This window comes from Aotus nancymaae, unplaced genomic scaffold, assembly GCF_030222135.1.
Source record: "Aotus nancymaae isolate 86718 unplaced genomic scaffold, 86718_ANA_hifiasm-v0.15.2.pri h1tg000063l, whole genome shotgun sequence".
NCBI classification, from domain to species: Eukaryota; Metazoa; Chordata; class Mammalia; order Primates; family Aotidae; genus Aotus; species Aotus nancymaae.
Window position 1 is genome coordinate 1,107,534 of NW_026988477.1, and position 25,135 is coordinate 1,132,668.

Consider the following 25,135-nt stretch of genomic DNA (forward strand, 5'->3'; position numbering starts at 1 on the left):
TGGGAGCCCAGGTGCAGGGCAGCTGTTGCCAGTTCTTCACTTAGCGCCCAGTGCTGGCGGTATATCAGGGGATCAGGGGCCAGTCTTCCTGCCACTCTGCCCAGAGTGGTCCCGGCTGGCACGGTGAGAACACAATTACAGCTGGGATGGGGCCTTCAAAAGTACAGGGACTGCATGGGACCCCAGGAGTGACACAAGAAGCTGAAGGACTGGGACAATACCAGGCCAGGCTGCAAAGCGGAGGGCCAGGAGGAAGTGGTCAGGACAGGAAGGACGCAGGGCCACAGCTCGGTCTCACGCCCAACGCCAGGCACAGCCTCCAGTCTTTGTTTTTTGAGACGAAGTTTCACTCTCGTCATCCAGGCTGGAGTGCAACGGCGTGATCTCAGCTCACCACAACCACTTCCTGGGTTCAAGCAATTCTCCTGCCTCGGCCTCCATAGTAGCTGGGAATACAGGCATGCGCCACGACGCCTGGCTAATCTTATAGTTTTAGTAGAGAGAGGGTTTCTCTATGTTGATCAGGCTGGTCTCGAACTCCTGACCTCAGGTGATCCGCCTGCCTCGGCCTCCCAAAGTGCTGGGATTACAGGCGTGAGCCCCCGCACCTGGCCTCCAGTCTTTTTGTACGTCCCTCTAACACTCAGCCAGGGCCACAGGGAAACCCACAGACCAAGGACCCGCTGGGGCCGCCTCCCCCAAGGCTCTGGAGGGTGTGAAAGCCCTTGTTTTGTCCGCACAAAACAACCAATGAATGAATGGCGTGTTCTGCTCCAGTAGTTTGTGGTGGCTGAAGATCAGACCGGTATGGGGGGTTCAGTTCCATCTGGGGCCGTGGCTGGCCTGGCCTGGACGCTGCTGGCCTCCACTGCCATCCTACTGAGCTGTTCCAGGCCTTCCCCCTCCCTTAGGCCTCAGCCTGTCTTGGCGCCCACTCAAGGATGGTGTTTCCCATGTGACTTCACTGGATAAGGCTCCCCAGTGCCGTCCACAGAGCACCCACTGTGGGCCAGGCCAATGCCCGGCCTAGAGGGAGCCCTGCCCTGCTTCCAAATAGCCAGGGGAGACAGCCCCCTGGCCCAGGAGAAAGCCGCCCGGTGCTCTGAAGGTTGGGGCATCTAACCAGGCTTCAGGGGGAAGGGGATCAGGGCCGGAGCAGAGTTGTGAGGGATGCGGAGCAGTCAGCCAGAGCAGAGGGGAAGGGCCATCCAGAGAGAAAAGCCACCAGGCGCAGGGGCGTGGAGGTGAGGGGGTGCAGGGACCCCAGGCCTGGCACCGGTGGCGAGGGCTGTGCTGGAAGCCGCGGGGACACAAGCTGCAGAACAAAGGGCTGCGTCTTGTCAGCCCTTTGCTTCATTTTGTTGTAGAGACAAGGTCTCGCTCTGTCACCCAGGATGGAGAGCAGGGGCTCAAGCACAGCTCACTGCAGCCTCGACCTCCTGGGTTCAAGGGATCCTCCCACCTCGGCCTCCCAAGTAGCCGGAACCACAGGCATGCACCACCACACCTGGTTACTTTTTTGCAGAAACAGGGTTGCCCTGTGTTGCCCAGGCTGGTCTTGAACTCCTGGGCTAAAGTGATCCTCCCGCTCTGGCCTTGTGCTGGGTGTTTGAGCGGACCTGCCATTCAAGGGGAAGCTGGTGGCTTCCAGGACCGAGCTCTGATCAGTTACCCCAGGCTCAGAGCTTCTTAGGTCCTTCCAACATGCCTTACCTTGGAAAAAGTCCCACTTAGAGTGAGTGACCCAGAAGAGAAGTGGACCCAGGACGCTCCCTGGCCTGGGAAGCTGCTCCTAAGGCTTGAGACACGGGCACCTGTGGCTCAGGTAGGCACGTCAGCTGAGGCCTGCCCAGGAGGGAGGGAGGGAGGGAGACCCGCAGAGGGCCAAGGCAAGTCCCAGGTTGGGGGCCTGTTCGGAGAGGGTGTTTGCATCCTGAACGCCTCCCTGGCACCTAGAGGGTGCTACCAGCCAGCCCTGAGATGGGCTCCCAGAGCTAGAACGCGGGTAAGGCCTGCTGTCACCTCCCGTGTGGACTGACCAGATCCCAGCTGGAAACACAGCAGAGGCAGAGGGACAGGGCTGTGGGAGCCGGCAGAGCAGCTGGAGGAGGTGTCCAGCCCCGGGAGGGAGCAGAGGAGAGGAACAGGTGGGGGAGCTGCTCACCAGATGGGGATCTGGGGACACAGGAGAAAGTGGCTTTGTCCTGCATGGGGCAGGCCAGGCCAGACTGTCCCGAGGGGCCAGAGGAGGAGCTAGCAGCGGTGGGGACAGAGAGGCCTCTGTGAGCAGGAAGCTGGCTGGAGCCTACGATCCTCCTGGGGCTCTCCTGGTGGAAGAGAAGGGGGTCGCAGGGTCGCCAGTGCTTGTAGCCAGGGAGCTAGAGGAGGAACCTTTGAGGGGGTGCGCCCCCACCCTTACCCCACGAGGCTCCTGGGGACAGGTCTGTTTGTAGGGTCAAAGGCCCCGCCCCTTGGAGGGGTGGCCGGGGCAGGCAGCCACAGCTGGATCGGAGAAAAGGCTGAGCCGCGGCAGGAGGGCCGGTGGGGCTGGGGCGGGGCAGAAAGGGAGGCCCGCGAGGCCGGAGCGGGAGCCGGGGAGCCGGGGGAGCCGGGGGAGCCAGTTCCGCCCGCCCAGGGCCTCCGCGCGCCTCCCAGGGCCCCTCGGCGGAAAAAAAAAAAAAAAAAAAAAAATCAAACCGCCTCTCAGCCAATCGGGGAGCGCACGGGCCGGCCTCGGCCAATGGCCGCCGCGCACGCTAATGAGGGCCGACGCCGCGAGGAGGGCCCCGTTCAAAAGCGGTGGCTATTGTCGCCGCGGGCCGAGCGCGCCGGGCTGGCCCCGCCGTGGGGCTGCGCGGGGACCGAGCCCATGGCCGGGGCCGCCACGGCCGAGCGGGGCCGCGTGCCTCCCTCCGCGCCCGGCACCGAGGGGCTCCCGCGCGCCTTCCTGCAGAGCCTGCGCACCCTGTTCGACATCCTGGACGACCGGCGGCGCGGCTGCGTGCACCTGCGCGAGATCGAGTCCCGCTGGCACGGCGCCGACGCGCGCGAGCTGCCCCGCGGCGTGCTCCAGGGCCTGCGCCAGGTGGCCCCGGCCAGCGGCTACCTGACCTTCGAGCGCTTCGTGGCCGGCCTGCGCTCCTCGCTGCTGAGCGCCGACGGCGGCCCCCGGGACCCCACGCGCGCCCCGGTCCGGCCCGGGGACCGGCCGCCGCCGCCGCCGCAGCGCCTGGTGTTCGCGCCGGCGGACGAGCCGCGGACCGTCCTGGAGAGGAAGCCCCTGCCCCTGAGCGCGCGCGCCCCTCCCGCCGGCCCCAGCGGCGCGGCCCGCAGCCCCGAGCGGCTGTGCGCCCCGGCCGAGGCGGCGGCCTGCCCCGCGGAGCCCGAGCGGCCCCAGGGCGCGGCGCTGGAACGGAGCCCGAGCGCGGACGCGGGTGAGTTCCCCCTCGTGGCTCTCCCGGGCCCGGGCAGAAACCGGAGTCCCACAGCTGCTGCCCGTGCCTCTTCCACGAGGGACGGGGCTGGGGAGCGGGTCTTCGTGGGCCTGGAGGGAAAGGGGCTTCATGCCTGTTGACGTGAGCCCAGGGGTTAGGGAGGCAAGCCGGCCCCTCTCCTGCCACAGCATAAGGCCAACGGGGGAGGGGTGGGGGTGGGGTCGGGGGTGGGTGGCAGGTGACTCAGAAAACCCACAGGGAGCCCACCCTGTGCCAAGCCTGAGCTTGGGCTACCCCCCTCCAGTACCTTTTCTGCACCTGGGACACCTCGGCCCTCAGCCTCCTTGTCTCTCTGGCAGAGGTGCCTCCCTCTCAGAGAGAGGGTCCCCCTTCTCAGTCTGACAGCTCAGCCAGAGGGGCTGGGCCCACTGACCCCACTGAGGTCCAGGCAGGCAGGGGCTGCTGCAGGCGGCCCCAGAGGACCTGGCCCTGTTGCCAGGATGGGCAGGGGCGTGGGTGGGTCTCCTGCACCCCAGTAGGGCTGTCCCATGGCAGACGCCATGGAGGGACGCAGGCTGTGGTCCCTGGGGACGGCTGGCAGACTCCTCTCCTGCCTTCCAGTCCAGTTGGCAGTGACGGGAGATCGCTGAATGGGCCCCTGTCTCCCCCCACCCAGTGCCTGCCTTGGGAACAGGACCTGCATTATGGCTCGGGGTGTGGGCCAGGCTCCCAGAGGAACCCCAGGCCCCACAGCCCATTCAGCCTGTGCACCTGTTCTGCCAGGTGCAGGCTGCGCACCAGCAGCGGCTGACCCTCCCCGCTGCTCTGCCACCCTCCCTGGACCGCTCCCCCGACTCAGCCATATTCTCCAGCCCTGCAGCTGGTGTTTGCGGCCACGGTGGCCCTGGCCTCCCTAGTGAACCGATCCAGCAGCCGTACCGGGCTGGCGGACCCCACGTTCTGTGGTGAGGAGGCTTCGGAGTGTAGCTGGCTCCAAAGCAGGGTCAGTGTCATCATGTGGCCACGCGGTTTGAAATCAACCATGGATCACACGCAGTGGCGGGGCCTGGGGTCTGGAAGCCTAAGCGGGTAGTCCAGCCCTGCTCTGATGCCCCACGTGGCCCTGGGTCACGTAACACACCTCTCTGAAGGTCACGTGGCTAGGGCTCTAGCTGTCGCCCTCTCCCAGGCAAACAGAGGGCCAGACGAGTGGCGTGACATGTTTGATTGACACAGCTGACTTTTGGGGTGCCAAATCTGGAGCTTTGAGGTCACCCCAACTCCCAGAATGCCTCTCGACACACACAGCCTTCCAAGCCCGCAGCCCAGAAGTTCAGGGTCTCTGTCCTTGTTCCAACCTGGGACTGCGTGTTTGCTCCAGACTGGCTGAGGGCCCTGGAGGGGCAGGGCCGCCCCCACCTAGAGGCCATCTAGCTCGACACCCACCATGCTGTCATCTGGGGACCCGGGAGCTGCTCTGTGGACTTGATTGCACAGACCAGGCTAGGCGTCCTAGGGCTTCCTCCTCAGCCTCCCTCTGTCCGTACGCTCTCTGCCCCCACCTCCTGGAGGCTGTGACTCCCACTGTCTTGCCCCAGAGCTGCCACCGCTCAGCACCTAAGGCTGGAGCGTGAACTTGGGCCTGCGTGGAGCCAGGCTCTCTGCCATGCCTACCTGGGCCCAGTTCTTACATCACCGGGTGCTGGGGGCACGGCCTCCAAGGATGTGTCTGGTGCTGGGGCTGCGCCTGGAGGCAGGAAGGTGCCCTCCTCCACACCTGTGCCCACGTCCCCTGTAGACTGGGGAAGGTGCACGTACTCCCTCACCAGGAAGCTGGGCAGGAGCGGCACCAGCGCGATGCTCTCGCTGCCCTCAGGGGAAGCCCTCAGGCCAGCTTCAGAGCAGGCGTCCGAGAACACCAGGACACATCTACCTTGTCGCTGCTGCGCACGGCCTGGCCTATCACACACGCCTGGGGCTTTTTTTTTTTTTTGGACAGAGTCTGACTCTGTCACCCAGGCTGGAGTGCAGTGACGTGAATCTCGGCTCCCTGCAACCTGCGCCTCCTGGGTTCAAGTGATAGTCCTGCCTCAGCCTCCGGAGTAGCTGGGATTACAGGCGTGTGCCACCATACCTGGCTAATTTTTGTATTTTTAGTAGAGACGGGGCTTTAGTAGAGACCATGTTGGTCAGGCTGGTCTCTCTCAAACTCCTGACCTCGTGATCTGCCCGTCTAGGCCTCCCAAAGTGCTGAGATTATACGTGTGAGCCACTGAGCTTGGCCACTTTTTTTTTCTTTTTTTGAGATGGCGTTTTGCTCTTGTCCAGCCTGGAGTGCAGGGGCATGATCTTGACTCAGTGACACCTCTGCCTCCCAGGCTCAAGCAATCTTCCTGCCTCAGCCTCCCAAGTAGCTGGGACCACAGGCGCGTGCCACTGCACCTGGCTAATTTTTGTATTTCTAATAGAAATGGGATTTTGCTGGCCGGGTGTAGTGGCTCACACCTGTAATCCCAGCACTTTGGGAGGCCGAGGTGGGTGGATTACCTGAGGTCAGGAGTTCAGGACCAGCCTAGCCAACATACTGAAACCCTATCTCTACTAAAAAATAAAAAAATTAGCTGGGCATGGTGGTGGGCACCTGTAATCCCAGCTACTCGGGAGGCTGAGGCAGGAGAATTGCTTGAGCCTGGGAGGCGGAGGTTGCAGTGAGCCGAGATCACGTCATTGCACTCCAGCCTGGGCGACAGGAGTGAAATCTGGTCTTGGGGAAGAAAAAAAGGGCCGGGCGCAGTGGCTCACGCCTGTAATCCCAGCACTTTGGGAGGCTGAGGCAGGAGGATCATGAGGTCAGGAGATAGAGACCACTCTGGCCAACATGGTGAAACTCTGTCTCTACTAAAAATACAAAAATTAGCCAGGCACAGTGGCTTGTGCCTGTAATCCCAGCACTTTGGGAGGTTGAGGTGGGCGGATCACCTGAGTTCAGGAGTTTGACACCAGCCTGACCAATATGATGAAACCCCATCTTTACTAAAAATACAAAACCTAGCCAGGCATGGTGGCGGGCGCCTGTAATCCCAGCTACTCGGGAGGCTGAGGCAGGAGAATTGCTTGAGCCTGGGAGGCAGAGGCTACAGTGAGCTGAGATCGTGTTATTACACTCCAGCCTGGGCAACAAGAGTGAAACTCATCTCAAAAAAAAAAAAGGAAAAGAAAGAATAGAAAAGGAAGGAAAGAAAGAAGAAATGGGGTTTTGCCATGTTGTCCAGGCTGCTGAGCTTGAGTGATCCACCCACCTCAGCCCTGAAAATGCTGGGATGACAGGCGTCAGCCGTCCTACCCGGCCGGGCAGGGCTACCTTTCTGTCGCACTCACCATCCTGGGAAAAGTTAAGTTTCCGTCATTCACGGCCACACCTGCCGCCCTACAGGGCCCCAGGCAGATGGGAGAGGAATAGTCAGGACCAGAAGCCCCTGCCCACTCCTCCCTTACCCAGCGGCCTTGGAGACCCGGGTGTGCCAGCAATGTTCTGGGCACGGGGGGTGCAGAAAAGAGCTGGACGAGGCCCCTGGCCCCAGGGAGCTCACGGCCCACGGTGGGGCAGGGCGTTCATATGAGCAAACGGGCAGGCTTGGTGACGCAGCCTCCCCAAGCCAGGGTGAGGAGCTGGGCCAGGGGCGAGGGACCAGACCCAGCCTGGCACAGAGGTGACACGTGGGCCACGCCAGGCCGGTGCCCGAGACCTCGAGGGTGAGCTGAGATGTGGAGGCCGCTGCACCTCAGCAGAGCCCAGCCAGGCAGGTCTGGAGGTGAGCCTGGCTCGTGCCTCCCCACCGCAGGTGCAGCGGCCTGCAGAGCTCTGGAGGCAGACTCAGGGGATGCCCGGCGGGCCCCCCGTGCCCGAGGGGAACGTCGGAGGCACACCATCACCAGCGGCGTGGACTGCGGCCTGGTGAGCAGGGCCTGGGGCTCCGTGGGGCTGTCCCTCTTGCCTGGAGGCTGAAGGCCGGGGTGGGAGCGGGGGGCCTTCGTCCTGGGGAAGCCTGTGGTGGGAGCACGGTCAGCTCTGCACATCTGTCTCCCTACTTGGGCTTGAATCCCCTGTAGGGATGACCCAGGGTCAGGCAGAGGGAGGTCAAGAGGTCGTTTAGGGCAGCTGTGGGTGGCTGCCCAGCCCGCCTCACCAGATCCCTGCTGCAAGCCAGCGCAGCTCACCAGCGGTGTGCTCAGCACAGGCAGACCCTGGGAGGGCAGGCTGAGCTCAGGGGTCAGTCACCCCCTGCCCAGGGAGGCCTGAGTGGAGGGGCTGAGAAAGGCCAGGACCCTTGAGCAGGAGGCACAGGGCTCACACGTGCAGAAGTTCTCGGAAGTGTGCATCTGTGCCTGCGGGGGCGTGTGTGTGCTCTCGGTGGGTATACGGGGGGGTATACGTGCCTGCGGGGGCGTGTGTGTGCTCTCGGGGGGTATACGTGCCTGCGGGGGCGTGTGCGTGCCCTCGGGGGGTATACGGGGGGTATACGTGCCTGCAGGGGCGAGTGCGTGCTCTCGGGGTATACAGGGGGTATATGGGGGGTATACGTGCCTGCGGGAGCCTGTGCGTGCTCTCGGGGGGTATACGGGGGGTATACGTGCCTGCGGGGGCATGTGTGTGCTCTCGGGGGGGTATACGTGCCTGCGGGGGCGTGTGCGTGCCCTTGGGGGTATACGGGGGGGTATACGTGCCTGCGGGGGCGAGTGCGTGCTCTCGGGGTATACAGGGGGTATATGGGGGGTATACGTGCCTGCGGGAGCCTGTGCGTGCTCTCGGGGGGTATACGGGGGGTATACGTGCCTACGGGAGCGTGTATGTGCCCTCAGGGTATACGGGGGTATATGTGCCTGCGGGAGCGTGTATGTGCCCTCGGGGGGTATACGTGCCTGCGGGGGCGTGTGCGTGCTCTCGGGGGGTATATGTGCCTACGGGGGCATGTGCGTGCTCTCGGGGGGTATACGGGGGGTATACGTGCCTGCGGGGGTGTGTGCGTGCTCTCGGGGGCTGGGCACACCATGTAAATGCACGTGTTGCAGCTGAAGCAGATGAAGGAGCTGGAGCAGGAGAAGGAGGTGCTGCTGCAGGGTCTGGAGATGATGGCGCGGGGCCGCGACTGGTACCAGCAGCAGCTGCAGCGAGTGCAGGAGCGTCAGCGCCGCCTGGGCCGGAGCAGAGCCAGCACCGTGAGTGCCCTCGCCCCGGCCACAGGTCCCGACGCACGGGGACCCCAGCTAGCCCCAGGCACCCCTATTACGGCTGCCCGATTCCAGGACACAGTGGCTGTCAATTCCACCCAGGAAGCTGGGACATCCCTTTCCTCCCCTGGTGCCGCCCCACTCCTAGGGGCTAAGGTGCCCCGGGCACAGCTCCCACCTCAGCAACGCCCCTGGGACCCATCTAGGCTCTCAGCAGCATTGGGGGCCAGGAGAGCCACCTGTGGGGACCCCCCTCAAGGCACCGTGCTGGCCCTGGCTGGCCCTCCTCTCTGACCACTTGTCCTCTGCTTTCTCCCCAGGACTTTGGGGCTGCAGAGAGCCCCTGCCCACTGGGGTGGCTCCTGCCCAAGGTACAGGAGGTGGCCCGGTGCCTGGGGGAGCTGCTGGCTGCAGCCTGCGCCAGCCAGGTGAGTGTGCCCCAAACCCCCACGCCCACGCTGGGGCCCAGGCCAGGTTAATGCTGCCCAGACCTCGTCCCAGCCTGCCTCATCCTGCCTTCCTGCAGGCCCTGCCCACGTCCTCCTCCGGGCCTCCCTGCCCTGCCCTGCCATCCACCTCGTCCCCGGGCTGGCAGCAGCAGACCATCCTCATGCTGAAAGAGCAAAACCGACTCCTCACCCAGGTAAGGCAGCCCGGAGGGGTGTGGGCGGGGACTCCTCACCCAGTAAGGCAGCGGGACGGGCATGGGGGTGGGGGTGCGGCCCCACAGGCCTTGACCAACAGCGTACCTACCCAGGAGGTGACGGAGAAGAGTGAGCGCATCACGCAGCTGGAGCAGGAGAAGTCGGCGCTCATTAAGCAGCTGTTTGAGGCCCGGGCCCTGAGCCAGCAGGATGGGGGTACTCTGGACTCCACCTTCATCTAGCCCGTGTGGGGTGAGCGGGCCCCAGGGCTGGCCTGGCACTCAGCCCTTCGAGGGCAGGCGCCCCGCCGCACCCACGCTCTCTGGCTGGAGACCCCGGCAGGCCCAGGCACAGTCCCTGAGTGGGCGCCTTCCTGCCCGCCTTGCCATCCGGGCTCCCCAGGCCTGCCCAGCCTGGCACTGAGCCCTTGACTCTGTTTTGGCTTCTGGTGCTGACATGGGCTGGGGCTCTCTTGAGTCTGCATAGCTCGCAGCGACTCCCGCCGCTGCCAGTGGACAGTGGGGGACCCCTCCATGAGTTACCAGATCTCTGGCCGCTGCGTTTCCCACGGTGCCGCCCCGGACCCGCCTCCAGGGAGAGGCGCTGCTCACGCCAGGCTGCACTTCCGACAGCGGCCAGCAGGGGGAGCCGGCGGCTCCGATGTGGCTCCCAGGGCAGCTTCCCTCCGTCAGCCTGGGCGCAGGACAGGGCGGCTGTGGCTCGGACGGAGCAATGGAGGGGGTGGGGGTGGCCCCTAAGCGGGGGTGCCCTCCTGGCAGGAGCGCCCCAGGGACGGCGGTCGGACTTCAGGTCCTGGCCAAGACTGAGGGACTCTGGCTGAGCGGATCGGGGAGCCGCGTGGGTGAGAGCTTGGGCTGCGTGTGTAGACCCCGGGTGTGGCCTTCCTCACCCCGGCCAGGACGCTGCCCCGCGTGGAGTCCCACAGAACAACCTGTGAGCCTGGCTCCCCAGGAGGGCCGTGTCCCCAGGAGGGGGGTCAGCCTGGGCCCCCAGACAGCTCCCAGGCACGTTGCAGGCAGGCCTGTCCCCGCCACTCAGGATTCCTGAGGTCTGGGGTCCTGCTCACCCCCTTTCCTCCCAGGCCTAGCCTGACCCCAGGTTTCAGCAGGGAGAGGCCACTTCCCTCAGCCAAGAAAACGGAGAAGCCCCAGAGTATAGGAGGAGGCTGGGGCAGGTCCCCTTGGGTGTCACGCCCTGCCCCGGCCCAGTCCCGCGGGTGCTGGGGTAGTCACTGGTGGGGGACCCAGTGCCACCAGAGCCAGGGGCACGGCAAAGTCACAGGCAGGTTCTGCAGCCCAGGGCCCACAATGTGGAGTCAGCGTGTGTGGGACGCAGACTCCTCCATGCAGAAGTGTGTCGGGGGCAGAAGGACCCCTCATGTCCAGGGTACTTTGGGGCACTGTCCCAGAGGAGGGGTCCTGGCAGGCAGTGCGCAACTCCCTTCTGGAACCCAGCTCCACATTCACCTGCCCACAGCAACCCCACAGAGCCACGTCCCCCCCTGCACCCAGCCTGCCAGGGCTGTCCCAAGACGGGCCCAATCCAGTGTGCAGCTGCCCTCCTCGCCTGAGGATGGGAGTGGGCTTTCCAGGGTACATGAGGATGCCAGGCCTGGACCTCCTGGGCAGGAAAGGGAGAGGGTCCCAAAGGCCCGTGCCCCCCATCCCCAGCGCCGGGTGGACTGCTGCACAGGGGGTGAGCCAGCAACAGCAGAGAGAAGCCCCCTCCCCCCATCAGCAGCAGGCTGGGGTCTGCCCGCCAGGGCCTCCCCACATTGGTCTTTGAAGGTACCTGCCATGCCCTGGGGGATCCTGGCATTATTACAGGACTGGAAGCAGGAGACCCAGCCATGTCTGTTCCAGGGTGACCTCATCAGGAGACCGCCCGGAGAGCTGGACCCCGAAGCTAAAGCAGAAATGTGAGACAGGCTGGCACCTCCGGAAAAACTGCCTCTCAGCCTTGGGGTTCCATGCGAAGTGAAGAAAAATAGGTCCTCCAAGTTTACAGCTTGAAATCGGGCTAGTGTGTGTTCCGAGAGGCCACGGGCCGAGAAGGTAAAGTGGCCCCCGCTGGCAGGGTCCAGGTGGCTGGCAGAGGCACACGCAGACCCTGCCTGAAGCCCACCCTGGTGACGCTGGTGAGTCAGTCTCCGTCCAGGATGTGAGCAGCATCCCTGACCTGTATCCACGAGGTGCCAGTAACACGCACAGGATCATCCATGCGTGTGCACACACAGTTGTGTCACCCACAAACGTCTCAGGATGTCAAAATGTGTCCCTGGGGGCAGAAGTGCCCTGGTTGAGAATCTGCCCCGGAGGAACACAACCACACCAGGCCTCAGGATTTCGTGTTGGCCAAGTTCCACGGAAAAGGGACATCTCGGCCGGGCATGGTGGCTCACGCCTGGAATTCCGGCACTTGGGACCAGGAGTTCGAGACCAGCCTGGGCAACATAGTGAGAGACCCCATCCGTACAAAAAAAAGAAAAGAAAATGAGATAGCCAGTTTTCAAAATTCATAAACACTTCAAGGAAACAGTACACTGAAGCCCAGCAGAAACGACAGACTCTAGACACAGATACTGGAACATCTGAGAATGTAAAGCACAGTGTTTTATATATCTATGGAAATAAAAGAGGTTTCTGGAAATACGAACAAGGAATGGCATTTATAGTTTCTTACTCCATAAAAAGCATGCTCTTGCTGGGTGTGGCAGCTCAAGCCTGTAATCCCAACACTGGGAGGCTGAGGTGGGCGGATCACAAGGTCAGGAGATCGAGACCAGCCTGGCCAACCTGGTGAAACCTCGTCTGTACTAAAATAAAAAAATTAGCGGGGTGTGGTGTTGGGCACCTATAATCCCAACTACTGGGGAGGCTGAGGCAGAATTGCTTGAACCCGGGAGGCAGGAGAATTGCTTGAACCCGGGAGGCAGAGGTTGTGGTGAGCCACGATCCCACCACTGCAGTTCAGCCTGGGTGACAGAGTGAGACTATCTCAAAAAAAGGAAAAAAAAGCCAGGTGCAATGGCTCACGCCTGTAATCCCAGCACTTTGGGAGGCTGAGGTGGGAGGATGGCTTGAGCCCAGGAGTTTGTGACCAGCTGGGCAATGTGGCAAGACCCTGTCTTTTACAAAAAAAAAAAAAAAGTCAGCGGAATTGGTGTGCAGGGTCCAGTCCCACAGGGTCTAGTGGGTGCTCTTTTGTGTGCAGACACGATAGATCACAGGAAAGACAGACACAGAGATAAGAGAAGAATTCAGCTGGGTCCGGGGACCACTGCCACCAAGGGGCGGAGTCCGGCAGTGGCCCCGAACGCCAGGACGCGCTGATATTTATTGTATACCAGGCAGGGGGGCAGGCCGGAGAGTGAGTCATCTGATGTGATTGACAGGCTCACGTAAATCACGTGCTGACAGTCCAGGGGCCCCTCTCAGGTGGCCGCTGCCCGGGAGAGCGGCACACACGTCAGCATTTTCCTACGCACTCATCAGAAAGGTTAAAGGCTTTCGGGATTCCCCTACTCTTACTTCTCACCACTTCTAAGAACTTAAAAGGAGAGCCAGGTGGGAAAGCGGAACCCGAAAGTGGACGAGGATGGTGACCGTCGGAGCACAGCACCACGGAGAGGCGTTTAAGCCCCTGGACGTCTGCGGCCGGCCTGGCTAGTGTCAGGCCTTCCTCAAGAGCCGAGTAGAGCAGAATGTTCTCTGAACTCCCTCAGTGAAAGGGAAACTCCCCTTCACGGCCTGCTAAGGAACGGGCACCTCCCCAGGCGCTGGTGTTACCCCAAGGCCTGCCTGCTAAGGAACGGGCACCTCCCCAGGCACTGGCGTTACCGCAAGGCTCTCACTCTTGTCTCCTGATCACTCCTCACGATGTCCGTTCGGTTCCTGATTCTATTTCACCTGGTTGTTTCTATACTGTAAGACTGGAATGTCTTCATGCTATAATACTACAGCAAAGATTAATAATAAAGAATGATTTAATAAGATTGATTATGTAATTGATTATGATTGTTTCTAAACATATTTGGTATCGTTGCTAAAAGTAAGTCATCAGTTATTTATTATTCTGGGGCAGACTGTGCCTTCGGTCTCTTGCCTTGGCACCTGGGCGACTTTCTTCCCACACTGGTGCACCTGTGGTCCCAGCCCCTGGGGGGCATCACATGAGCCCAGGAGGCTGCTGCAGTGAGCTGTGATTGTGCCACTGCACTCCAGCCAGCCTGGGTGACAAAGCAAGACCCCATCTCTTAAAAAAAAAAAAAAAAGAAAGAATTGAAAGAGTTTAGGAGGCCGGGCGTGGTGGCTCACGCCTGTAATCCCAGCACTTTGGGAGCTGGTTGGGTGGGCGGATCACCTGAGGTCAGGAGTTCAAGACTAGCCTGGCCATCATGCTGAAACCCCCATCTTCATAAAAAAAAAAAAGAGAGAGTTTAGGAAGCTATCATCCAGAGCATAGCACAGAGAGAGGGAGGAGCTATGATCACACCACTGCAGTCCAGGCTGGGCAACAGAGCAAGACCCTGTCGCTAAAACAAGGACTCCAAAGACCTGTCACCTACTTACAGGGAAGAGGCCGGGGGTGCAGGGAGGGGGAGATCGTTACCAACACGCCAGGGGTTCAGTCCAGGTCCTGCTGCTCGCTGCACAGAAAGCCAATCGCTAGACAAGGAGAAGTGACAGGGAGAAAGCTTTCATCCCGCTGCAGCCAAGCAGATGGGAGCTCAGTCTCAAATGCGTCTCCCTGACTGACTAAAATCAGGGGTTTGCAGAGCGGGGAAGCAATGTAACTAGGTGTGAGAACACAGGAGCTGAGGACGGAGCTGCCCAACAGGAAGCTGGTGGCCGGTCAGGCAATCTTGACAGGGGGTTGGGGGGGCGGGGGGCCTGGCTTCTCATTGTCCGGATACTGTGACGGGTGAGTTTTAGCTCTTCCGTTCTATCTGCGAGCCCTGATGGTCGGTTTCCTGAGAAAGGAACTCAAATAGGACAAATGTCTCTTTCTCAGATCTTAAGACTAGGAGGATCAATTTCAGTGTTTATTCAAATAAACCATAAAGATCAGTTCCCAGCTACTCAGGAGGCTGAGGCAGGAGGGTTGCTTGAAGCTAGGAATTCAAGACCAGCCTGGGCAACACAGTGAGGCCCCCGTCTCTAATAAAAGGAGACAGGGGGCTGGGTTTGGTGGCTCACACCTGTCATCCCAGCACTTCAGGAGGCCAAGGCAGGCGGATCACTTGAGGTCAGGAGTTCGAGACCAGCCTGGCCAACATGGCGAAACTCCACCTCTACTAAAAATACAAAAATTAGCTGGGTGTGGTGGCTCACGCCTGTAGTCCCAGCTACTCAAGAGGCTGAGACAGGAGAATCACTTGAACCCAGGAGGCAGAGGTTGCAGTGAGCCGAGACTGTGCCACTGCACTCCAGTCTGGGCAACAGAGTAAGAGTCTGTCTCAAAATAAATAAATAAATAAAATAAAGGAAAATAAAAGGAGATGGGAGAAGCTGGTTCTAAAATTTCCACGAGGCCGGGCACAGTGGCTCATGCCTGGAATCCCGGCGCTTTGGGAGGCTGAGGCGGGTGGGTGGATAACCTGAGGTCAGGGGTTCAAGACCAGCCTGACTAATATGGCAAAACCATCTCTACTAAAAATACAAAAATTAACCGGGTGTGGTGGCGTGCGCCTGTAGTCCCAGCTACTTGGCAGGCTGAGGCAGGAGAATTGCTTGAATCTGGAAGGCAGAGGTTGCAGTGAGCCGAGATCACACCACTGCACTCCAGCCTGGGCAATAGAGCGAGAATCCGTCTCCAAAGATAAATAAAAATGAAATAAAATTTCCATGGTCAAGCAAAGGACAGAGAACAGCCCCGTGGCGGAATGGACTGAAGGCGCGGTCCCTCTTCCCGGAGGTCAAGCTGCACTCGAAGGCCCTGGGGAGGAGGCCTGAGCGGCAGAGGGTGCTCAGCTAATGAAGAGAGACCCCAGACAGAGCCCTGTGCTGCAGCCGGCCCGGGTGGGGTAGGAGGCTGCGCAGACGCTGCACGGGGGGCCACGTGAGAAGTGGCACTGGGACAGCTGGTTCCGCACATGGGAAGAGCTGAGCCGGAGCCTCTCCTCCCATCCTGCACGCAAACACCACCTCCAGGAGGATCGAAGCTGTGATCAGCAAAACCAGACAGCCTTCAGGAAGCACGAGGGGAGAACACCTTGATGATCTCATCGCAGATGACTCAGACGTGACGCCGGAGGAGCACGGAGAACTTTCACGATTTAACGGCCGCAGGACCGCGTTCGGGACACAAGGGCGTCTGCAAGTCGGCAGGAGCAAGGCGAGCGTCCCAGCCGGCGGATGGGAGCCGCGGAGCGTGGCTTCGCCAGAGACGCGCCCTCTCTTTGGGAACGGGGGAAACGCACATTAAAGTCGCAACGAGACGCCGTTTCGCCCTCAGCAGCTTCCCCGAAATCCCAACGCTGCACGACAGCAGATGCTGTTGAAGGTGTGGAGCGGCCGAACCCCTCACGCTCACGGCGCAGCTGGAGCCGCCGTTCAGGAAGGCTCCTGGCCACGTGCTGGAGAAGCTGAACACACACTCGAATTACAACCAGCAACTCCGTGCCGGGACAAAGAAGTGCTCACAAGACTGCACGTGTGTGGCCGGGCGCCGGGGCTCACGCCTGGAATCCCAGCACTTTGGCAGGCCGAGGCGTCACCTGAGGTCAGGAGTTTGACACCGGCCTGGCCAACATGGTGAAACCTCGTCTCTACTAAAAATACAAAATTAGTCAGGCGTGGTTGTGGGCTGTGCTGAGGCTCTGAGGACCCCCCCAGGGGTTCGCCCCAAACCTCTCTGTAATCTGAGCTACTTGGAAGGCTGAGGCAGGAGAATCACTTGAACCCAGGAGGCGGAGGTTGCAGTGAGCCAGGATCGAGCCACTGAACTCCAGCCTGAGCGACGGAGAGAGACTCCGTTTAAAAAAAAAAGAGTGCGCGTGTGCAGAGCGGCAATCTCGGCACAGCCGAAAGCAGACTGTTCGGTAGCTGCAGCGACACGCCACCCGCGCGTTCTCACTCACAGGACGGAACCCCAAACGCGGAAGGTGATGAAAGAAGCGAGTCCCAGAACCGCACGTCCAGCACCTCAGCGACCAGACGGGGTCCTGCCGCCCATTCTGTGTGTCTCCCACCTCCGACAGGACAGCACGGGCTCCCCCACCTCTCGGGGGCCTCTGCAAAGTCTGCTCTCACCAGGCCAGTGGGTGCCCTCCCCACAGGGCTGTGTGTTCATGGAGGCTGGTGTGGCTTTCGGCCCTCAGGAGGTACTCAGCAAGCGTTTGTTGAATGACTTAATGAGCACATGGAAAAGGGAGCAATGAGTGAAAGGCCTTTCACAATTAAGGTGTTTCGGCCACAGCGCAAACTTCTTTTGAGACGGAGTCTCGCTCTGTCGCCCAGGCTGGAGTGCAGTGACCTCCTGGCTCACTGCAACCTCCGCCTCCTGGGTTCAAGGGATTCTCCTGCCTCAGCCTCCCGAGTAGCTGGGATTACAGGTGCTTGTCACCACTCCTGGCTAATTTTTGTATTTTTAGTAGAGATGGGGTTTCACCATGTTTGCCAGGCTGGTCTTGAACTCCCGACCTCGCCTTGGCCTCCCAAAGGAACCATCTGTGCTGCTTCCATCCAGGATTACAGGCACGATCCACACAGCACAAGATCTCAGCAGGCCTCGGTGAAGGCCCTGGGAGGTCTGAGCCCTGTGTGGGAGGGAGGCTCTCAGGACCCTCCTGCGGGTTCTCCCCGAACCTCTCTGCATCCACATTTTTCCAGCGCAGCCTGGGCCAGGCCATGTGCAGGACATCTGGAGCCCCCGCCCCTGAGAGGGTCCCAGAGGCTGGGGGCTGCCCCACCCAGAGCCCCCTCCACCCCTTTTGCTCCTGCCAGCTTCTCTCTGACGCTACCCCAGGTCTGCCTTCCAGGGGCCCTGAGTCCATGCCAGGAAGGGGTGTTCCACCGCCCTCACTCTGAGAGAGCTCAGCCTCTTCCTCTGTCCTGGCCCCTCTGGGCTCCCTGCCTCTCTCCCTCCACAGGCAAAGCTGGGCACTCAGCCACCAGCCTGTCTCCCCAGGGCAGAGTCCAGACCTCCCTCTCCCTCCCCATTCTCTCAGGCCTGGCAGGGCTCCTGCTCCCTGGCCTGGGCTTTTTGTCCATGAAAGACAGTCCAGAACACCAGGAAGCCCCGCTGGGCCTGGCAGGGCGTGGGGGCGCCAGGGGCACCGGCAGGCCAGTGGGGGGCCGCAGCCCCTGCCTCTGGGCTGCTTTTGTTCCTCCCTTTTCAGGCATGATGTGCACTGTGCGGGCCTCTCTCTCCTCTGGGCTTTCAGGGTAGAAGAAAGGCCTGGGGTCAGCGTGGGAAAACAGGGCCTGAGGCCTGGAGCCCAGCATCAGCCACACCCGGAGACTGTCTGCTGGGCCCCGCCAGGCTGGGCTATGAGGCTGGGAGGCAGTGAAGCTGCCTGCCAGGGCTCCCACCCCTCCCTTTGGGATCCTGAGCTAGAAGAAAGACGCCTTTGCTGGGCCCGTGACGCCAGATCCTCACCCCCAGTGGCAATCGCAGCACAATTGTCACTGCCTGTTCCAGAAGGCGGGCATGGTCTGGACCCTGTCCCAGGAGGCTGCCCTGTGAGCCCCAGCAGCCCGAACTCCCTGGTGGTCTGGCCTCGTGGCCCCTGACGCTGTGTGACTGGAATTATTGGGACAGGAATTTCCACTTTGCAGCAGGCGCGAAGGGGTTGCCCCCTGGCCGGGCTGGGATGCAGGGCCTGTGGAGGCAGAGCCGAAAGGCCAGCCGTGTCCCGGGGCGGAGGGGCAGGGCTCGGGTCTAGGGCCAGCTGCGCTTCACCTGCCCCAGCAGTACCCAGAAGCCTGTTGCTGCCCCGCACCCCAACCCTGCTGGCCTGGGGTCCCTCTTTCTTGTCTTCCGGGCTGTGGAGAGGCCCCTCCGGCTCCCGTCCTGGGGAAGCCTCTGCGGGCCTCGGGACAGCAGGCACCGGGAGGCCCTGGGCCGGGAGGAAGGGACATTTGCCCCATCTGCGCTGCTTCCTTCTGGGTGTCGCTCGGTGTGCCCCGGGCCGTCCCTGCGCTCCCCGCCGCTGCGTCCTCAGCACGGCGCCCAGGTGAGGCGGATCTGGCTCGGGCCTCAAGCGTGGGTCCGGCCTGGGCGGGCTGAGTCTCCGCGCTGGCTCAGGGGCTCCCGCAGGCCCGCTCGGCCCTTACCGGCCCTGGGGGTCGGGCTCGGGGCTTCGCCCCACAGCAGGCGCTGGCCCTCCGTTTCCTCCTGAGCCCCGGCCCGGGCCCCGCCTGGCTCCCGCGGCTGCCGGCGCCTCATTCCCGCCTCATTCCCGCCAGCCGCTCGGGCCTCCCAGGCCAGGAACAGGCGCGGTGCGCAGCGCAGGACGCTCGGACCCAGTCGCCCCGCCCACCCCACGCCAGGTCTCCTGCCTCCGCGGGGGAGCCCCTTGCAGAGCGGGCGGGAAGGGGGAAGGTGGGCCACGGACCCGGGAGCCGGGGAGCGGCGCGGGGGACTCAGCCGCGCGCGCCTCTCACCTGCGGCGGCCGGAGCGCGGGAGCCGGGGGCAGGGGCGGAGCCGCCGCCGTGGGCGTGGCCGGAGGTGGGCGTGGCCTTCCCCCGCCCCGCCCCTCGCCCCCGCCCCGCGGCCCCAATCCCGCGGTCCCGCGACCCCGCCGCCTCCGGCTTCTGTTCCCCTCGGTCTCCGTGTCCACGCGCCGTCCTCCCGCGCGCCCATGGCCGGGAAGGTGCTGTCACTGCTGCCGCCGCTGCTGTTGGCCGCCGCGGGCCTCGCCGGGCTCCTGCTGCTGTGCGTCCCCACCCGCGACGTCCGGGAGCCGCCCGCCCTCAAGGTGCGCGCCCGGGCACCCAGCGCACGTCCGGGGAGCAGCGGGCCGGGCCGGGGGGCCGGGGAGCCGGGGGGGGCGCGGCTGGGAGCCCGAGCAGGCTCAGCCCGAGACCCCCACCGCTATCTGCTCCTGGCGGGCTGGGTGGGGTCCCCGGTTCCGCGCTCTGCGTTCCCGGACTGGGAACGCCGGACGGCGGTGGCGCTTCCACGGCGACAAGGTGCTGGACGACCAAGTCCCGGGAATTCCGCGCCGGCCGAACCCGTCAATGCGGCCCAGGTGCTGTGTCCCTGCTAGCAGGATGCAGCCCGGGGATGCCGCCTGCGTGCTGCCGGACGCCGCCCTCAGCCCTGTGAGGGCCCCCAGGAGCACCCCGAGCCACTTCTACCCTGGGCCGCCGCCCTGAGGGTGCGCGGTGTTCAGCCCAGGGCCCCCTCCTGACACGAGGATGGCCCAGACAGAGAGGAGGCCTTGACTGGAGCAGCCCTGGCAGTCCGCAAAGGGTTGGAGCAGGCCAGCCCAGATTCCACTCTAGCAGGCCCTCCTGACGGCCACTTTAACCCTTTATTGGGCTTGAAGGGGGTAAGGTGGAGCCGAGCCCCCCAAATCCAAAGGGTAGTCGGAAGCTGAGAGTTCTGTGGCCCTGCAGCACGGCCGGGTGGCAGTGGACATGCTGGCCTGTTGACGCTCTGGGCTCTGGGGAGGCTCTTGGTCTGGGTGGACTGGTGTGGACTGGTGCAGCCCTCTCGAAGGCTGGAATTGGCACCCGGGCCTAGGAGGCTGGTCCCCAGCTTTCCAGGTGGATCCAGGACGCTGGGGCAGGAGCTGGAAAGGGGTGTCACAAGCTCATGCTGCCCAGGTCTGCAGGAAGGCCCACCCAGCGCCCCCAGCAAGGCAGGACCACCTTCTCTCTCTGGCCCTGACTTGGAGGCCTAGGGAGAGCGTGTCTTCAACAGGGATAGCCTTGCTCTGAGGCCCACAGCCAGCCTCAGCTTGGCCTTCTTCCTCTGGGGCCCTGCTTCTCACATCCTCAGGCTGGGCTGTGGTGAGAGGAGAAGGAAAAAGAGAGCGGAGGAAGGAGAGGGGAGGAAGGAAGAGTGGCTCTAGGGGTTCCTCCTGCAGCGGAGCTTCCTCCCCTCGAATGTGGGGACCTCCTTGTGCCCCCAGGGAAGAGTCCGTGGAGGCCCTTGTTCCTGGCTCAGTCCCTCAGTCTGCCCTTGCCAGGAAGGCTGTTGCCCTGAGCCTGGCATGCTGGCTGCAGGCAGTCAGGAGGGAAGAGTCACCTGCCGCCCTGTTCTCCTTCCAGCCATGGCTGTCATGGTCCCCTCTGAGCTTCAGCACGAGGCTTGGCACATTACTGGGGGGGAGTGGCAAGCTGGAGGCACCAAACAGTGTGGCCTTCAGAACCCCCGGACACCCCAGGCCGACTCCCTCCCCTCCCCCAGTACGGCATCGTCCTGGACGCTGGCTCTTCACACACGTCCATGTTTGTCTACAAGTGGCCGGCAGACAAGGAGAATGACACAGGCATCGTGGGCCAGCACAGCTCCTGCGACGTTCCAGGTGAGGCCCGGCACGCGCCAGTCAGGACACCCACTCACCACAGGGTCCCTGGGGCCCCCTCCAGCCTTATCCAGTGCAGGTCCAAGCACTTAGCGCCTTCTGCTTAGTGCTGGGTGGGGCTCACTCCAGGCAGAAGCCCTGGAAACAGAGAGGCTGGGCGCTTTGCGCCTGGATCGGGTAGGAGTGGTTTGCATTCTGGAGAGGAAGCCGAGGCAGCAGGTGGGAGGTTTGGGCCTTGCCTGGCCCTATATTGGCCTCTGTGTCCCAGATGGAGCAGGTGGAGGTCTGGGGGCCTGGTGGGCACACCCAGGCAGGCCCCAGGAGGCCGACCTGGGTCGACAATGCCCAGGGCTTTGTTGTAGCACCTGCACCCACACCCACTCAGCGGGCACAGCCTCGGTCTCTGGGTGGCACCTGGGCCCCTTTGTCTCCAAGCTGGGCCTTTCTGGGGGCTTAAGCTGGGAAGGTGTGCCACCTGGCCTAGAACCCAAGCCCCCTCACCCCCACCCTTACCCTCCTGGCCGGTGGCCCACCTAGGGGCTGCCTGTGAGGCATGGGCTCATTTCTCTGCCTCTCTCTAGGTGGGGGCATCTCCAGCTATGCAGACAACCCTCCTGGGGCCGGCCAGAGTCTGGTTGAATGCCTTGAACAGGCGCTTCAGGATGTGCCCAAAGAGAGACATGCAGACACGCCCCTCTACCTGGGAGCCACAGCGGGTATGCGCCTGCTCAAGTGAGTGTGCCTGTCCCCTGGCCTGTCCCCTGACAGCCCTTCCCCTTGCGGGGCGGACCCCGAGCACCCCTGCCGCAGGCTCACGGCCACCTGGGGAGGAGGCCTCTTGGAGTTCTCTGTGTTTTGCAGCCTGACCAACCCAGAGGCCTCAGCCAGCGTGCTCGCGGCAGTGACGCGCAGGCTGACCCAGTACCCCTTTGACTTCCGTGGTGCTCGCATCCTCTCTGGCCAGGACGAGGGCGTGTTTGGCTGGGTGACTGCCAACTACCTGCTGGAGAACTTCATCAAGGTGGGCCTGGCAGCCAGCAGAAGAGCCAGGGGGCGTGGGTGCCCTTGGCACCTGGGTGACCCCACGCTCCCCTCTCCACAGTACGGCTGGGTGGGCCGGTGGTTCCGGCCACGGAAGGGGACGCTGGGGGCCATGGACCTGGGGGGTGCCTCCACCCAGATCACCTTTGAGACGACCGGTCCAGCGGAGGACAGAGCCAGCGAGGTCCAGCTGCGTCTCTATGGCCAGAACTACCGAGTCTACACCCACAGCTTCCTGTGCTATGGCCGCGACCAGGTCCTCCGGAGGCTGCTGGCCAGTGCCCTCCAGGTGCCCCTCCACCCTGGCTGGCCTGCACTGCACGGTGCCCTCCCGCGGCAGAGCCTGGACAGCCGCCGAGCTGCGGAGGGCTTCTCCAGGCTGGGCTGTAACTGGCTGGATAGTCAGTTGGGAGGGCCAGAGCCTGAGCAGAGGCTCGGTGGCTGGGCTGGGCCTGGAGAAGGGAAGGCTGGGACGGCTCTCAGAGGGAGCCTGGTTGGGGAGTTAGGCTCTGTCAAGCAGGCAGTGGGGAGCCATGGATTGCCCCTGGGCACCCAAGTGAGGCTGCCAGACTGAGACCTGGGGGAGGTTCGTGGGGCTGGTCCTCTGGAGTAGCAGTGGGGCCACCTGGTCACGCTGACGATCCCCCCAGACCCACGGCTTCCACCCCTGCTGGCCGAGGGGCTTCTCCACCCAAGTGCTGCTCGGGGATGTGTACCAGTCGCCCTGCACCGCGGCCCAGCAGCCCCGGGCCTTCAACAGCAGCGCCAGGGTCAGCCTGTCGGGGAGCAGTGACCCCCACCTCTGCCGAGATCTGGTTTCTGGGCTCTTCAGCTTCTCCTCCTGCCCCTTCTCCCGATGCTCCTTCAATGGGGTCTTCCAGCCCCCGGTGGCTGGAAATTTTATCGTGAGTAGGCGCAGACAGGGGTGGCGGCAGGTGCCCTGAGCAGCTGGGTCCGGTCCCGGTGTGACTGTGCCGCCTTACAGGCCTTCTCTGCCTTCTTCCACACTGTGGATTTCTTGCGGACTTCGATGGGGCTGCCTGTGGCCACTCTGCGGCAGCTGGAGGCAGCCTCGGTGAACATCTGCAACCAGACCTGGGCCCAGGTGAGCCCCCTCCCCTCCTCCAGGGCCGCGCGGAAGGGCTCGGCCTCCGCATGCCTCCCCAGCCCTGTGTGCACAAGCCTCTCGGAGCGCCCACTGCAGTGGAGGGCAGTGGCAGGCATTATGCCAACGCCAGAGGTGGCGGGGCTGTGGCCAGGAGGCTGAGACCCAGACGGCGGGCGGGAGAAGCTTCCCCAGGCCCGACCCTCATCCCAGACCTGGAGGGCAGAGGGGAGGCCGCTCAGTGCCCAGGTGTGTGGTTTCTGCCGCTGGTCCCTCCATGGTGCCACACAAGGGAAGACGGAAGTGGGGTTGGGCGCGGGGAGTGTGCCCAGTGGAGACTCCAAGAGAAACGCGCCAGTCGTCCCAGGACTGGGGTGGTGAGCGAGGCCCCATCCCGTCCTCCCAGGGCCTAGTCTCAGACAGACTAGGGTGGGGGAGGTGGGGAAGGGTGGTGAGCCAGGGAGCAGACTCAGGCCTGGGGTTCGTCCTGTTTCCCTGGCCACACACCAAGGTGTTGCTGCCCCCTGCTCCCTGGCGGCCATCCCTGTCCCCCGTCACTGGCCTTCCAGGCAGGGGAGTTGGCTGCGGAGGGACAGAAGGGTGCCCTGCGGGGTTGCCCACTGGGCTCGGTCTTGCCGCACGTGTGGGAGCCTAGGTGGTGGTCTCTAGCTGGGGAGGGATGCAGCACGCCGGCCACCTCTCCCCGTGGGGCCGAGAGCTCCTGCTCGTCGCCTGCCTGATGGTGTCCCGCCCACGCCCCAGCTGCAGGCTCGAGTGCCAGGCCAGCAGGCCCGCCTGGCCGACTACTGCGCCGGGGCCATGTTCGTGCAGCAGCTGCTGAGTCGCGGCTACGGCTTCGACGAGCGCACCTTCGGCGGCGTGACCTTCCAGAAGAAGGTGGGCGGGGCGCGGTGTGGGGCGGGGCCAGTCGTGGGCGGGGCCTCGCGGGAGCTGAGGCCACGCCCTTCACCGCAGGCCGCGGACACGGCGGTGGGCTGGGCGCTGGGCTACATGCTGAACCTGACCAACCTGATCCCCGCCGACCCCCCGGGGCTGCGCAAGGGCACAGATTTCAGCTCCTGGGTCGTCCTCCTGCTGATCTTCGCCTCCGCGCTCCCGGCTTCGCTTGTCCTGCTGCTGCGGCAGGTGCACTCCGCTAAGCTGCCGAGCACCATTTAGCGGCCAGCGAGGGCAGCTGCCCCATCCCTCCCCTGTATCCCCACCCCTCCAGCCCCTGTGCCCCCTCCCCCCACCCCTGTACCCCCACCTCTCCACCCACCCCTCCTCCCACCCCCACCCCTCCACTCACCCCTGTATCCTGCATCCTCCCCCCACCCATCCCACTCCCCTCCCTCACCCTCTATCCCTCACCCCTCCCTCCGTCACTTATTCTCCGTCCCTCCACCCCACTCACAGTGTCTCTGCCCCTAGGGCAGCCTGGGAAATGGGAATTGAGACTCAGGTGCCCACACCCACAGGGGTCTGGGTGGGCAGAGAGCCCCTCCAGCCCGATTCAGCCCGGGTGTCACTCCAGGCCCCATGCTCCTCCTCCTCTTCCTCAGGGCTGGGTCTCTGGGGAGTGGGGCCTTGGTTCTGAGAATCAGGGCCCTCAGAGGTTCCTTCTGTGGAGTCTGGGTCTGCAGTGGGGAGGGTCACAGCCCACGGGCTGGCAGCCAGCCCAGCACCTACCTGTAGAATTTTCTAATAAAAAGTTTTTTCCCAGAGAAGTGAAAGGAGCATGTGTGCGGGGAGGGCGTCCTTGCTGCCGTCTGTGCCCCGACTTCCCGCTGCGCTGGTGCACAGGCCTGCCCTCGTCTAGAGGGTGGACACCAGCTCTCCCTCCTGCCTTCCGCTCTGGAGCCAGGCCTGGGCCACTGGCTGTTCCCCTGCTGTGCTGTGGAGGCCTAGAGCAGCTGCAGGAGGGCTGGCCCAAGGGAGCGTTCCTGGGCCGTTAAGGCTTCGCTGGCCAGCAGAGTTCCCCAAAACCATCACATCCAGATCTGCGCTGGTGACCTAGGCCAGCCTGGAGGTTGGGTCCTGGCCCAGCAGGCCTGGGGTGAGGGTAGGGACCAGGGGCAGTCAGTGCTGGCAGAGACTGGAGGGAGGGCAGGCCCTCATCAGGAGGTGGCGTAGAGGGAGCTGAGATCAGGACCAGGAAGGACCCTGAGCCCCTCCCACAGA

General features: G+C 63.3%; 2 protein-coding genes across 2 annotated transcripts; both read left to right on the forward strand.

The window, feature by feature from the left end:
- The first annotated feature begins 2,869 nt into the window (after positions 1–2,869).
- Positions 2,870–9,922, forward strand: SAPCD2 (suppressor APC domain containing 2). The gene is made up of 6 exons (XM_021671455.2): positions 2,870–3,434; positions 7,277–7,389; positions 8,505–8,651; positions 8,984–9,091; positions 9,190–9,306; positions 9,421–9,922. Exons 1-6 carry the CDS (start codon positions 2,870–2,872, stop codon positions 9,547–9,549), a joined length of 1,179 nt encoding a protein of 392 aa, XP_021527130.2. The 3' UTR covers positions 9,550–9,922.
- Positions 9,923–19,074: 9,152 nt separating this feature from the next.
- On the forward strand, positions 19,075–24,813 carry ENTPD2 (ectonucleoside triphosphate diphosphohydrolase 2). Its single transcript, XM_021671454.2, has 9 exons — positions 19,075–19,251; positions 20,691–20,808; positions 21,390–21,540; positions 21,670–21,829; positions 21,911–22,138; positions 22,500–22,754; positions 22,835–22,954; positions 23,717–23,851; positions 23,930–24,813. The coding sequence occupies exons 1-9, from the start codon at positions 19,135–19,137 to the stop codon at positions 24,131–24,133; spliced, it is 1,488 nt and encodes a 495-aa protein (XP_021527129.2). The 5' UTR covers positions 19,075–19,134; the 3' UTR covers positions 24,134–24,813.
- Positions 24,814–25,135: the final 322 nt, after the last annotated feature.

Bases quoted from the DNA above. Each gene is read 5' to 3' on its own strand.
- SAPCD2 (XM_021671455.2), top strand. From the start codon at position 2,870: ATGGCCGGGGCCGCCACGGCCGAGCGGGGCCGCGTGCCTCCCTCCGCG. The intron at 7,390-8,504 runs GTGAGCAGGGCC...CACGTGTTGCAG, and splicing joins GCGGCGTGGACTGCGGCCTG to CTGAAGCAGATGAAGGAGCT. The intron at 8,652-8,983 runs GTGAGTGCCCTC...CTTTCTCCCCAG, and splicing joins GCCGGAGCAGAGCCAGCACC to GACTTTGGGGCTGCAGAGAG.
- ENTPD2 (XM_021671454.2), top strand. From the start codon at position 19,135: ATGGCCGGGAAGGTGCTGTCACTGCTGCCGCCGCTGCTGTTGGCCGCC. The intron at 20,809-21,389 runs GTGAGGCCCGGC...GCCTCTCTCTAG, and splicing joins CAGCTCCTGCGACGTTCCAG to GTGGGGGCATCTCCAGCTAT. The intron at 22,139-22,499 runs GTGCCCCTCCAC...CGATCCCCCCAG, and splicing joins TGCTGGCCAGTGCCCTCCAG to ACCCACGGCTTCCACCCCTG.